Source organism: Wyeomyia smithii, chromosome 1 (genome assembly GCF_029784165.1).
Source record: "Wyeomyia smithii strain HCP4-BCI-WySm-NY-G18 chromosome 1, ASM2978416v1, whole genome shotgun sequence".
Taxonomy (NCBI): Eukaryota; Metazoa; Arthropoda; class Insecta; order Diptera; family Culicidae; genus Wyeomyia; species Wyeomyia smithii.
The window spans coordinates 185504534-185516773 of record NC_073694.1 but is presented as its reverse complement, the minus strand read 5'-3'; the positions used below and the strand labels follow the sequence as shown (position 1 = coordinate 185516773).

Genomic DNA, 12240 nt, shown 5'->3' with positions numbered 1-12240 from the left:
ACAAGAATATCCAAAAACAAAATAAATTGATCAAGAATTCTGTTTTTTTTCTGTTCTAAGCCTTAATGCAGAAATTTGCTTCAAGCTAGTTAGACGATTAACCTGCGCCTTAGAAGAATTAGAAGTATGTAATAATTAACTAGAGTTCGAGCTTTTGCGTGAGCCAAGTGAGGAGGTGGTGATGGTGGTGATGGTGTTGGCGGTGGTGATAAGAAGCCTGGGAACGAACTGGGAAAAATGGCCTACTTTTAATAAGATTCAAACTCACGACCATCGGCTCATCAAAACGGACTCTGTAACCTTGCCGCTGCTAGCTCCCCTGATCACAAATTAAGCTCAGAATTTAGAATATTATGAATAAATAAGCTCACAATCACCGAAAAGTTTTCCTACAGACAAGAAAAGGCCGGATTAGAAAATGATCCCAAATCAAGCTAAGAATCGCCGAAAAAGCCTTTTAAAAAAAGGTCAGAAACGGCCGAAATAAAAAATTATTCCAAATTGAGCTCAGAATCGCGGAAAACCCTTTCTAAAGGCCAGAAAGGGCCTAAATAGGATATGATCCCAAATTGAGCTCAAAATAACCGAGAACCCCTTCTAAAGACCAGAAAAGGCAAAAATAGAAAGAGGTCCCAAATTGAGCTCAGAATGGCTGAATAACTCTTCTAGAGGCCAGAAAATGATCCCAAATCGAGCTCAAAATGACCGAAAACAACTACTAAAGGCCAGAAAAGGCCGAAATAGAAATTAAACTCAGAATGGTTTGAATCCCCTTTCAATGACCAAAATAAGCTTCAATAGAAAATGATCCCAAATTAAGCTCAGAATCGCCGAAAACCCCTTCTAAAGACCAGAAAAGGCCGAGATAGAAAATGATCCCAAATTGAGCTTAGAATCGAAGAAAAACTTTTCTTAAGACCAGAAAGGCCGAAATAGAAAATGATACTAAATTATGCTTAGAATCGCCAAAAACTCTTCTTAAGGTCAGAAAAGGCCGAAATAAAACACGATCCCAAATTAGGCTTAGAATCGCCGAAAACCTTGTCTAAAGGTCAGAAAAGGCCGAAATAAAAAATGATCCCAAATTAGGCTCAGAATTGCCGAAAACCGCTATACCGGAAATTGATTGATTGAAAAAATAGAAAACGAAGAATTGTTATGGAATATGATATGATGTGGTGAAATGGAATGTAATAGAGTATATTAGACTATTCAGGAGCCCGAAAATTTACACTGCAATACAAGTTTCTGTATGTGCGTTCGTGTGCGTCGATTTTCTCAAATAAAAAAAACTTAAGGACCATTTGAAATATTGAAAAGTGGATGATTTTCGTTGTATACAGTTTTGGAATAGGATTGTAAAAAGTAGTTTTACATTGTATTTTCGATGTTTTGTGCAACGTAAGAACCGACGATCACATTACGCGCCGCGAGACCAGACAAACAACACTTATTGTTCTTACAACATATATGTTGTAAGAACAATAAGTGTTGTTTGTCTGGTCTCGCGTAATGTGAGTAGTTTCACATGTCACAGAAATTAATATATAGTTTTCGTTACGATTGGTTCAGTAGTTATCATATCCATTAGGGCGCCAATCATCGTATGGAAAAAAAGTGACCAGAAAATTTCAAAAAAAAAAAAAACCCCTATACAAAATGTTCACCTGCTCGAAAAAACACCCTGTGTAAAATTTCAGCTCAATCGGACATAAAATGGGGTGGCGCAAAGCGATTGAAGTTTGGCTTTTTTGAAAACCGAAAAATCACCCAAGGTGGGGATACGTGAAATTTCGGTTTTCAAAAAATTTTTTTTTATGCCAAATGACTTAAAAACGCATGAAACGTCAAGAATTGGTGTCATCTGAAAAAAAAAAATTTTTTTCAAAAATTTACTCTCTGGGACTTAGTCGTTTTTTCAATTGTGGAAGGCGGAGTTCAAAATGTTTAGAATTTATCTTTTGAAATTGATCACTAGTCTCTCGAAATAGCTTGTATAATGATATACACTATAACTAGCATCGAATACATTATATTTCATTGAGGTGGTTCGTTTATTCGGCATAGGGTGGTTCATGATATTGTGTAAAAATGAGTCCCAGAGAGTAAATTTTTGCAAAAAAAAATTTTTCAGATGACACCATTTCTCGACGTTTCATGCGTTTTTAAGTCATTTGGCATCAAAAATTTTTTTTCGAAAACCGCAATTTCACGTACCCCCCCCCCCACCCTTGGGTGATTTTTCGGTTTTCAAAAAAGCCAAACTTCAATCGCTTTGCGCCACCCCATTTTAAGTCCGATTGAGCTGAAATTTAGCACAGGGTGTTTTTTCGAGCAGGTGAACATTTTGTATAGGGTTCTATTTTTTGAAATTCGAGATGACCATTTAGCCTGGCACCCCAATATCCATGCGCATTCATGATACAAGAAAAACGTGGAATCCCGGATCATTTGCGCGTGCAGCAGGTCCCCAAATTTTTTTCGAATAAATATCGAAACATAAACTACTGCTTCTATTTACATCGCGAAATCAGCATACCCTAGGGGCGTCAAAAAAGATGTTGAGTACTCTCAGTATTTCCTGGGGAGATACGAGAACATCTGAGTGCTTTGCCCGAGGAATCATTTCAGATTATAAGATCAACAGTTGGTAAAATTCTTGGACCAAAGGAGAACTGAGAAGGTGGTTACATTCCATTATCACGAGGGTATCGAAGAACCCTTGGGTGTGATGTCTCGGCTTATGTCCAATCACTATAGATTTGACGCGCATCTCCGTCGTATTGGGCTCGGAGAATGTGTGAATCTGTGCCTGAGGTGAAGGCTATCACGACATAAAGCATGTTGTGGCCATGAGCTGCTCACCGTGACACCAGGCTCTGTTCCTGTTATAGATTTTACTATAGCCGTCTGTTCCTGTTATAGATTTAAATTAGAATTAGGGTAGGGAACATATTCTAAGCAGCTTTAGGAACCGCCTGTATATAGTATATCAATCTGTTCTCTATCGTTTTCTCCGTCAGAACTTGTTTTCAGATTGTAATACTAAGTTAGCAAACTTTAAAAATCATCCATCAAAGTTACCAATCGAGGGACACTATTCCAATCACCCCGAACTTATTTTAAGCAGTTTCCATCTGTTTTGCAGGCGTTTTTTTTCAGCACCCGAAGTGGCTCCTGAATGGCTGCAATAAAGGTCGATTTGTTTCGAACGAGTTTGTTCACAAATTTCTTTGTGATTAACGGTATTTCTTATATTCGTAAGACAGCTAGACAATCAAAGTTTTCGTTTCCATCATTGAAATTGTCGATATTGATTACAATGCAGGAGTTTGAGGCCTGTTTTCTTCGACTGATTAAAATAGGCGCTACTGCTTAAGCCGTTCCCGACCCTAATTCTAGCTAGTAGTGGAAAGCGAGGATTGAAAATTTGCTCTTAGTTTTTGAAATATAATTGACTCTGGAAAACAATAATTTGTATTGTGCTGTGTCGAATAAACTTTGTTTGGACAAAAAGAAATCACATCCATGCGACGTGCTTTAGATTATCGAATTTCAAACGAAACATAAAGAGACCTTGTCAGATTTATATGCAAGTTTGCTAATGTTGAAAATCAACAGTAACATGACAAAAGTCGGTCTAATTTCTCCGCTCATTGGAACCCAATATCACAGACACCCGGGAATAAGCCATCAACCATCCAGAGATTCTAGAAAATTGAATCATAATCATTTACTTTTTCGTGTGATGGAAGGTGTGGTCATCCCACAGGTTTTCACCTCAAAAAACCTCTCAGCATCAACTATGGTTGAACCTGACCACGGTTAAAGAATCGTCACGCTACCCCACAACAATTAACACTTTTGGGATTCGAACCTTAGACCACCAAATGCATGGTACGCTAGCCCGACGTTTCAAAAACATGATTTTACAACAACAAATAAGTAGCGAAAAACTTTTCACTTGAAATGTATTACAAACTTCAGAGAACTGGTTTTGAACTTATCGATTTTTGAAAATATTTTTCAGTTTTTATGAAAACAAATTGGTTCAAAAAGGATCCAAACATGGTGTGTTATTTTTAAAGTTGTTAATCTTTTCAATTGAACAAACCTCAGCGTTTGCCAACTCCAATGCTACAGTCCCAAACTAATCATTGTTCGATTACGCAGTAAATTGTGCTTTCGCGCGCACTTCTCGTCAAAGGATTGAGAATTGATATGGATTAGTAGAAGCAATGTTTACACTTCGCATATTATGCTATTGGTGAAATAACAGTGTATACATCCGATGACGTGTGCCCAGAGCCGGATTTACGATTGTGGGGGCCTGGGGCCCAGTTTTCAGTGGGTAAATTCGGTTCTTGCTCACTGTTTATAGCCAGATCTAACTGATTTGGACCAGAGATGCCAGATGTTTTCGAAAGATGTCTGCAACTGCTCGAAATCCGGAAATTTTTTCTTGATATCTGAAAAAAACCTGCCGCAATTTGAAAAAAATGCGATCCGCAGGCAAAAATTTGCACACAATTCGAGTAAGACTGCGCAAATATAAGGCTACGCTGGCAATAATCTACAGAAACTAGGAAAAAACTACACACATCTGCAGGTCAATAAAATCTGCATCTGGTGTGTTAATGTGTGTCATTCCAAGAGAATCGAAGGATCTTGGATGTAGTTGTGATATTGGCGCTCGCGAAAAAATAACACTGAAGAAAAGTTTCAAATTGAAATGGTCTTTTAAAATTTTCATGCTGTAAATTGAACTTTTGATTGAATCTCATTTTTGATAGAGAAAAGAACTTTTTCTCGTTTTGTGGGGGCCCCAAAAATGTGGGGGCCCTGCCCCCCCCCCCCCCCCCTTAAATCCGGCTCTGCGTGTGCCGGCTGCGGCTTCGGTACAGTTGAACTGATACCAAGAAGTGGCGGTTAATGACCCGATGTCAATATAGAGCATGTTATGCTGGACGCTCTCACTCCCTAATCACCATCGCAGAAAGATCATTTCGCACGGGTTCACCCTAAACAATTTTACGGTAACATGAATAGAATTGATCGTTGCATTCTCAGATTTCTATGAACATTCTGCATAGCTCTGTCTGATATGCCTGTTATTAATGTGACCAGCCCATTTGAACACTTGGTGAAAAAAATACCTGAATGACCCCATTAGGATGCAATCGAGTTACTATTTGGCAATCAATAATAACACGTCAAAATATGCAATAAATATTCGAATTGATAGTCATTACACAGCATCATTACCAGTGTAATGATCCATTCACGGTGACTTGTTTGTGCGCGTGGTAATCAATGAAATTTTTTGTTATAGATTTGTTCTCGTTTGTTCTTAACGAATTCCTTTTTTTGTGCATAAACCTAGAAGATTCGCCATTTGTCGATAAGCAGTGATCCTTGTGGAACTGTCTAAAAATATGGTGAACTATGCTTCGTTACGCAATCAGTTATTAATTTTCTGTTTACTTCAATACTTGAGTAAACAGCTCAGGTTCAAAATATACAAAAGATTTTCTCCGTAATCTCCACCGCCTCGCCTAGGTGGAACCAGTCAGAAACGTGGAAAATGCTGTTATTATTGATAACAAATCAATCCCGCACGCTCCCTACACTTCAACGTCGGGTACAGTTTTCAAGTTCATGGCCATCCGAAAAATCACGGTAAACGATCGTGATCGGCAGTGGTTTCATAAAACGTCACATCACTAAGCGATGGAAAAAGGAACGAAAATCTTGACTCATGCTGAGCATAATTAGAACGAAGGCATCGGCTATCCTCTGGCATAGTTTGCCATTCAAGCTGGTACCTGGTCTGCATAATAATGCAAGGCTCATCACTCCTTAAGCGTCAAGCTGCTTCATCTTTCACTCGGAGCCGATAAGGAAAGGTCCAAAGTACATGATAACAGTGCCCTGCCTGTTCGCTACTTCTTACTCCTTCGCCTCACCGATAACCGTATACCGCACTTATTGTTTTATTGTTCAATACATTCACTGTTTGCCTCTTCCTCTAGCACTAGGCAGAAACGGTATCAACTGTGCGGAGCAGTGATCCACAGCATCACTGCCCATCCCTTCCAGCGAGATCTTCTCGCCAGTGCGCCCTTATCACCGCAGACATAATTTGGTTCCGAGATTTTAAATAGGCAGTAACGATCCGCAGCTCATTTAGTCTCCTTGAATCGATCACCGGACTACAAACTGTGGCGGGAATACAAACGATTCCATCCGTCATTTCGGAATAGTCCATATTCCGGGAAGAAAAATCTTTGTTTCCTCAACTGTGCAAAAGGACTTCATTTTGTGATGTGTTGAAAGACATTTTGCTGGAAGTGAAAGTGCTAGAGAATCAAAATAATTCGAAACCGAAGAATGCCTTCCGCTAATAACGACAAACTTCTCGGGCCTTGGAGCCGTAGTGACAGCAGTGGCAGTATGTTCCTGTCGAACAACAATAACGCGGATAATTTGGTGAAAGCTTACGCGAGAACTGCTCCAACCAGTCCACGCTGGACTCCGGTAGGTTCCCGGCACAATTCACCGCCTATGCCGAGTTCGCCGTTGTCATCCTCGCCACCATCAACGCTGCGGAGAAATTATTCCAGTACATTTATGCTGATTCCGGAGGATCGCGCAGTAGATCCTGTTTCGATTGATCCCATGCCACTAATCAACAACGGACGTGACCGTCGCGAGAATCTCAGCAATAAATATCGCGCTTCAAATGGACGCATTGTTTTACGCCTAATTCTCTGGTGGCCTTTGTTATTGATTGCCATTGCCCAAAGAATTTTGGGATTTCTGATGCAGCTTTCATGGCGACCATTCCTGTTCGCTGCTCCTGCCTTCTGGCTTTCAGCATGTCTATGGATGTTTTGGAAAATTGTGGCCCTTCCACTGGCCTGTCTCAAGTGGGCCTTGGTTGCTTTGCACACACCAGCTCATGAGCGGAATCGCAAGAAACGCACAATCTTAATCAGCTGCGGAAGTACCATACAAACGTTGCATTTGGCTAGAAATTTCTACAAGTCCGGGGCAAGAATTGTGGTATTCGAATTCGAAGGGCTATTCGGGCTGGCTAGGTTCTCAACGGCTGTGAGTAAATTTTACACGATTCAAAAACCAACACCGGACACAGCAAATGAATATATAGCAGCACTCTGCGAAATCGTTGAAAAAGAACAACCGACGCATTACATTCCCGTCTGTGCAACCAGCGCCGCTCATTACGATGCGCTAGCGAAACCCCATCTAGAGTTACGTGGCTGTTCAAGTTTCATTCCGGGAGCACAGGAAACATCCGTACTGGACGACATACTACAAGTAATGCAAAAGTGCGAATTTAATCAAATTACGATGCCACCTCATCAAATAGTTGCCTCAAAAGAAGATCTACACCGCTTATACGACAACGGTTGGCTGTCCGGTTATCGAAATGTAATGATTGCCTCCGGATTTTTGGGAGTTTTGGAACGTGCCAAATATGTCCTTCCGATGAACAGACGAGACTTGAAGCTGAATTACGAGATCAGCGACATGCAGAAATGGGTTGTAGTTCGGGATGTGATCGGTGCACATTACGTAACCTGTACAACGGTCAAAGATTCGCAGGTGGTTGCGAACGTAACCTGCGCTATACAAAATGACACCAGAAGTCTCGTCCCTGAGAGTAACGACGATGTCGAAAATTGGTTGAAAGAGTTCTTCCGAAAAATCCGATTACAGCGACCCCTGAATGGTCACATCAGCTTCCGATTGGCCAAATGTGCATCAACCGGTGAGGTTCTTCCGCTGGGGATCCGAGTTGGTGTATCGCTGCCGTACATCTGCTACACTGGAGTTCATTCGCGAGTAATCTGTAAACCATGTCCGCATTTCAACCGACAAAACTCTGGCCCTCTCGTTCAGGATGGTGGCCGCTATTGGATCCATGAAACGGTGATGAACGCGATTCGTCGTCCCAGCGCTGATGCTGTACAGCAATTGATCGGCACCGTGATCGACAAACGGGAAGCGCTGTTCGTCTACTGGGATCCCCTGCCGTACTGCGCCTACTATCACTTCCAACTGCCGTTCAACTCGGTGAAGAGCTTTCTGCACAAGAGACAGAGGGCGCGAACATTACCACGTGCCGCCGCACCAGTGCAGTAGCCTATCACGGTATGGTGCAGTGATTGCCAGAGTCGGTCAAAGTGCACCACCAGCCGCTGATAATCGATGGAAGGTCGATTTTGTTGAGTTGTTTTAAGATCCTTTTTTTAAGTATAGACATGGAGAGAGAAGAATCAGACTCGCGAAAACTGACATGGGTGCAGAGAGTGACCGAGTTCGGATGAGCGCGTGAGAGTATTGCAGGGTATGCCTTGGGATCCGGATTCTAATTGATTGATAATATTTTGATAGCATTTGTACAGACAGTTTAGCCATTATCAATTAGTACTACTTAGAGTAGGGAAACTTTATATACACGTTGTTGTTGCTGGGCAACGGAATGCATGAGTGTCTGAATGTTAGGTATATATGTCACATCTAAGCAGCTACGAAAAGTACAAAGTGTCTTTTCCAATTATGTACAAATATGTTAAATAAAAGTCTTTTTAATAACTTTTTGTGCTATTGAATTTTCACAGACATTGCCTCGATAAACACTCTACTGGTTTGAAAAAACAGTCCAAATCGATCAAGTTGTTTTTAACGAGTTTGTTCGCAATGAGTTGCACTTTAGGAGATTGGGGACTGTGAGGATCCAGTAACCACAGTTAAACTATACGCTTTATTAGATATCACAGAAAAAGCTTACTTTATTGTGTCCATGATTCTAAGCAATAAACAAGTGTTCCAACAGGGCGGTTCATGTGGGTAGTATGGCTAATAGTACCCACTCGGAAAATATCCCTGTGGGTACTTACCCACACGGAATTATCGAACGGGAAATAAAATTGCCACGCACATATGTATGCGACAGATTTTTTGATTGATATTGTTGCGCGAGAGGTTATAAAGCTACAGATTCATGTACAGTTGTAAAGTTTCTCAGGGAAAAAGGTTATTTTTAATTGTTCCTGAATTTGTTTTTTTTCCTCTGATTATTCAATACCAGGCTTCTTGTAACGAAAGGAGTGTTTTTTCTAATTCGTACCGAATCAAAAACTTTCTAAAAACTACAATTTTTCAGAATCGGCTCAATTACGCGGCGGTTCTATATTCATATCCAGTTTTTCAAAGCTACAGACGCAAAATAGAAATTAATTAAAAATAATAATATTAATATTAAAAAAATACAGTCGAACCTGTTTGTGCGAACTTTTTATGCGATTTTTTTTTTGTGCGGTATATGAAAAAGGACCACATCCGACAAGATTTTCAACCATTTAGTTTTTCCGATCCTTGGAATGAATTTCAACGCATTACATAAGTGTTGCGCCAAAAAATTACTATTTGAACCAGTTTTACGAAGGAAAAGTCACATATTACTAGCCTATGAAGGATAGCGGTTGGAAAGATTAGTATTGGTTGGGGAGAAAGAAATGTCGTATTTTGTCAATAGATAGTAAGGCTGTGCGAGATTTCGAATGATTTCGTATAATTTTGCAAAACTCGAAATTTCCCGAAATTTCGCGAAATTGCCGAAAAATTTCGTTGAATTTCGCTAAATCCCGCCTAAAATTTCGCGAAATTAAACTTCCAATTTCGACTATTACGAAATTTCGCGAAATTTCGGACCAAATTTCCGATGCACATTATTATATTATTTTGGTTTGTGCTCATTGCGACTATAAATTAAATTGAATATATCTCAACAGATATCTGGTATACTAAGTCAGACATAGAAGAATAAACTCTCAGCCGGTAATTTTTGTTTTTGAAGACAAAACCGTAACATCATGCGGGAGGTATTTTTTATTCACGCAGAACATAAAATTCATGTCATCACTGAAGTCATATTCGAGGAATATGAAGCCGTCCAAATGCGCTACAAGGTATCTAGTAATTTGTTTGTAGGAATAAATTTTACGCATCTTTTACGTACATCAAAATGTGGTTATCTTTGCAGCGCACTAGGTTAGAGAGGTCACTTTTTGTCTTTCGTTTAGGAGGGCATAGCAATTTCTATCAAAACTAAAGCTCTGAAGCTCTACCTTACAGGCCAAATGTTCTATGCTACTCGACTTGTAAAAATTTTCAAGCGTTTTTCGGATTCTCTGTGTTAGAGGATTCCTTTTCGCACACCGTAGTGTATTTAAATGTGTTTTTTCAGATAGTTCATTGCTATCACTAGGCTGACCAGATATCATGCCTCATAGTGTGCAGACAGAGTGATCGATGTGTCAAGCAGAAAAAGTTGTAATTGCCTGAATTTTTAGTATTGTTTCAAAACACTCTGACTTCAAAGTCAGCATAGGTTTCAAAATTGCCAGGTACCTTATCAAAAATATTTTAAACGTGTTACCAAAAAAGTATACTTTATCAATGAATGAATAAAAAGCACATGGTTCGCTCTCGTTGAACACATAACTAAGAAATGTTACTCTTGTTTTAGGGGACACAAAATTTTACAATGTCAAAAACAAGTTCAGATTATAGCATAAAAGTGATTCTGACTTTGCACTTGACGAATATACAAGGTAGAAGAAAAGAAAGGTTAGAAAGAACGTGAAATAAGAGAACGAGAATGATTACTTTTTTTGGTTTGTTTCAAAGGGGCCGTTCCCAAACCACGTAGTCATATATATGGAGACGGGGTGGAGAGGGGGGGGGTTATCAAAAGACCACGAAAAATCACGCGGGGGGTGTGGGGGTTAACGAATAGACCACGTAGTCTCTTTTCCGACTTATAATTTATTATTGCCACTCAGTCAAGACAAAGCTTTCGCAATTTTTTAATTAATAAATTTATTTGACACGACTTGATAATTAATAAGTATCACGGAAATTTTGAGAGTTGTCACCAATTAACTGCAATCAAATTTTTGAAACATATTTCAAATTTATCCGAACGAAGATTTTTTTTTTGTTTTAAACAGGCTTTGCCTAATATGGCATTTACTTCTTTAGAATAACAGTTCTATTTTGCAATGCGTCAGGATTTATGACATTTTACCTGGAAGTATATTTCAATACTCAACGACCGGTAAAAAATCAACGTTTTGGTCTTCAAAACAATATATAAGACCTGGATGTTCATGAACTGAAGGAAGAAAGAAAGATGTTTATATTTTGTTCGATATTCAAAAACTTTGTAATTTATTAAAAAAAAAAACTAAGTTACAAATCCGAAACCTGAATACCTTATTATTAACTAAATATTTTGAAGTAGAATACTTCTCTCAGGAAGTTCAGCTACATAGGGATGTAAAATGAAAATCTAAAACCGAAAAAAGTGAAAAATATGTCCAATTTCAAATGCTAATAAATTGGTTAGTATTCGATGGATTTCCTTCGTTCTTGCAGCATTAGGTTGGAAAATCTTCTAAGATTCTTCCCAAATGAAGATAATTGTAATTTTATTATTCAAACTATTGTAATGTTGAAAATAGTCAAGCCTTGCCAAAACGAAAAATTCGACCTCTGGTTGGTCGTTATATGATTGCTTCCCAAGCACGGTCGACAGAATCATATACCTTGCAATTGAAATGCTATTTGGCCTATATAAGAGCCTGTTTCAGTCGAAGCCGCTCATAATAGTTTTAGACAGCGACAACAGTAGTCCTCCCTAGCAGCAGCAGTAGCAGTGCAGTGGATACCAGTGATAGCGGATAGCGGCCACAGCTGTGGCATAGCAATGGATAACGCACTAGTTGCAGCGGATCTCAGCATCAATAGCAGCTGGGCCAGCGGATGCAGGGACAGCGTATACCAATGGCAGCGTATAGCGGCCACAACTGTGGCATGGCTACGGATAGCGCAGCAGTTGCAGCGGGTATATCCATGGAGCATTAATGCAATAATTGAATGAAAATTGCAATTGCAGCAATCGGCCATTTTCAAGGCTACTAAATGTTTTTGGAATAGCATAATAAATGGTTATTAATAAACTGCGACTGAGGTTTGATGCTGCTGCAAATGCACAGGAGTGTGATTTTTATTACGATTTGTTGATACTGTGCTTACCAAGCGGTATATACGAAACGAATCCGATTTCAAACAGAAAAGTTCGGTACGTTCTGCTCACGATGCTTAGTCTGTTTTAGAAAATTCACAACACTTCATTAACAAGGATGT

General features: G+C 39.5%; 2 protein-coding genes across 2 annotated transcripts in view; one reads left to right on the top strand and one right to left on the bottom strand.

The window, feature by feature from the left end:
* The window catches only part of LOC129721233 (rootletin), a 126690-nt gene that overhangs the window by 95435 nt on the left and 19015 nt on the right, over positions 1 to 12240 (bottom strand). The gene's annotated exons all lie outside the window — the stretch shown is intronic.
* On the top strand, positions 6173 to 8622 carry LOC129721427 (uncharacterized). The gene has a single exon (XM_055674018.1). It carries the CDS (start codon positions 6391 to 6393, stop codon positions 8167 to 8169), a length of 1779 nt encoding a protein of 592 aa, XP_055529993.1. The 5' UTR covers positions 6173 to 6390; the 3' UTR covers positions 8170 to 8622.

Excerpts from the sequence above, each read along its gene's own strand:
- LOC129721427 (XM_055674018.1), top strand. The coding sequence starts at position 6,391 with ATGCCTTCCGCTAATAACGACAAACTTCTCGGGCCTTGGAGCCGTAGT.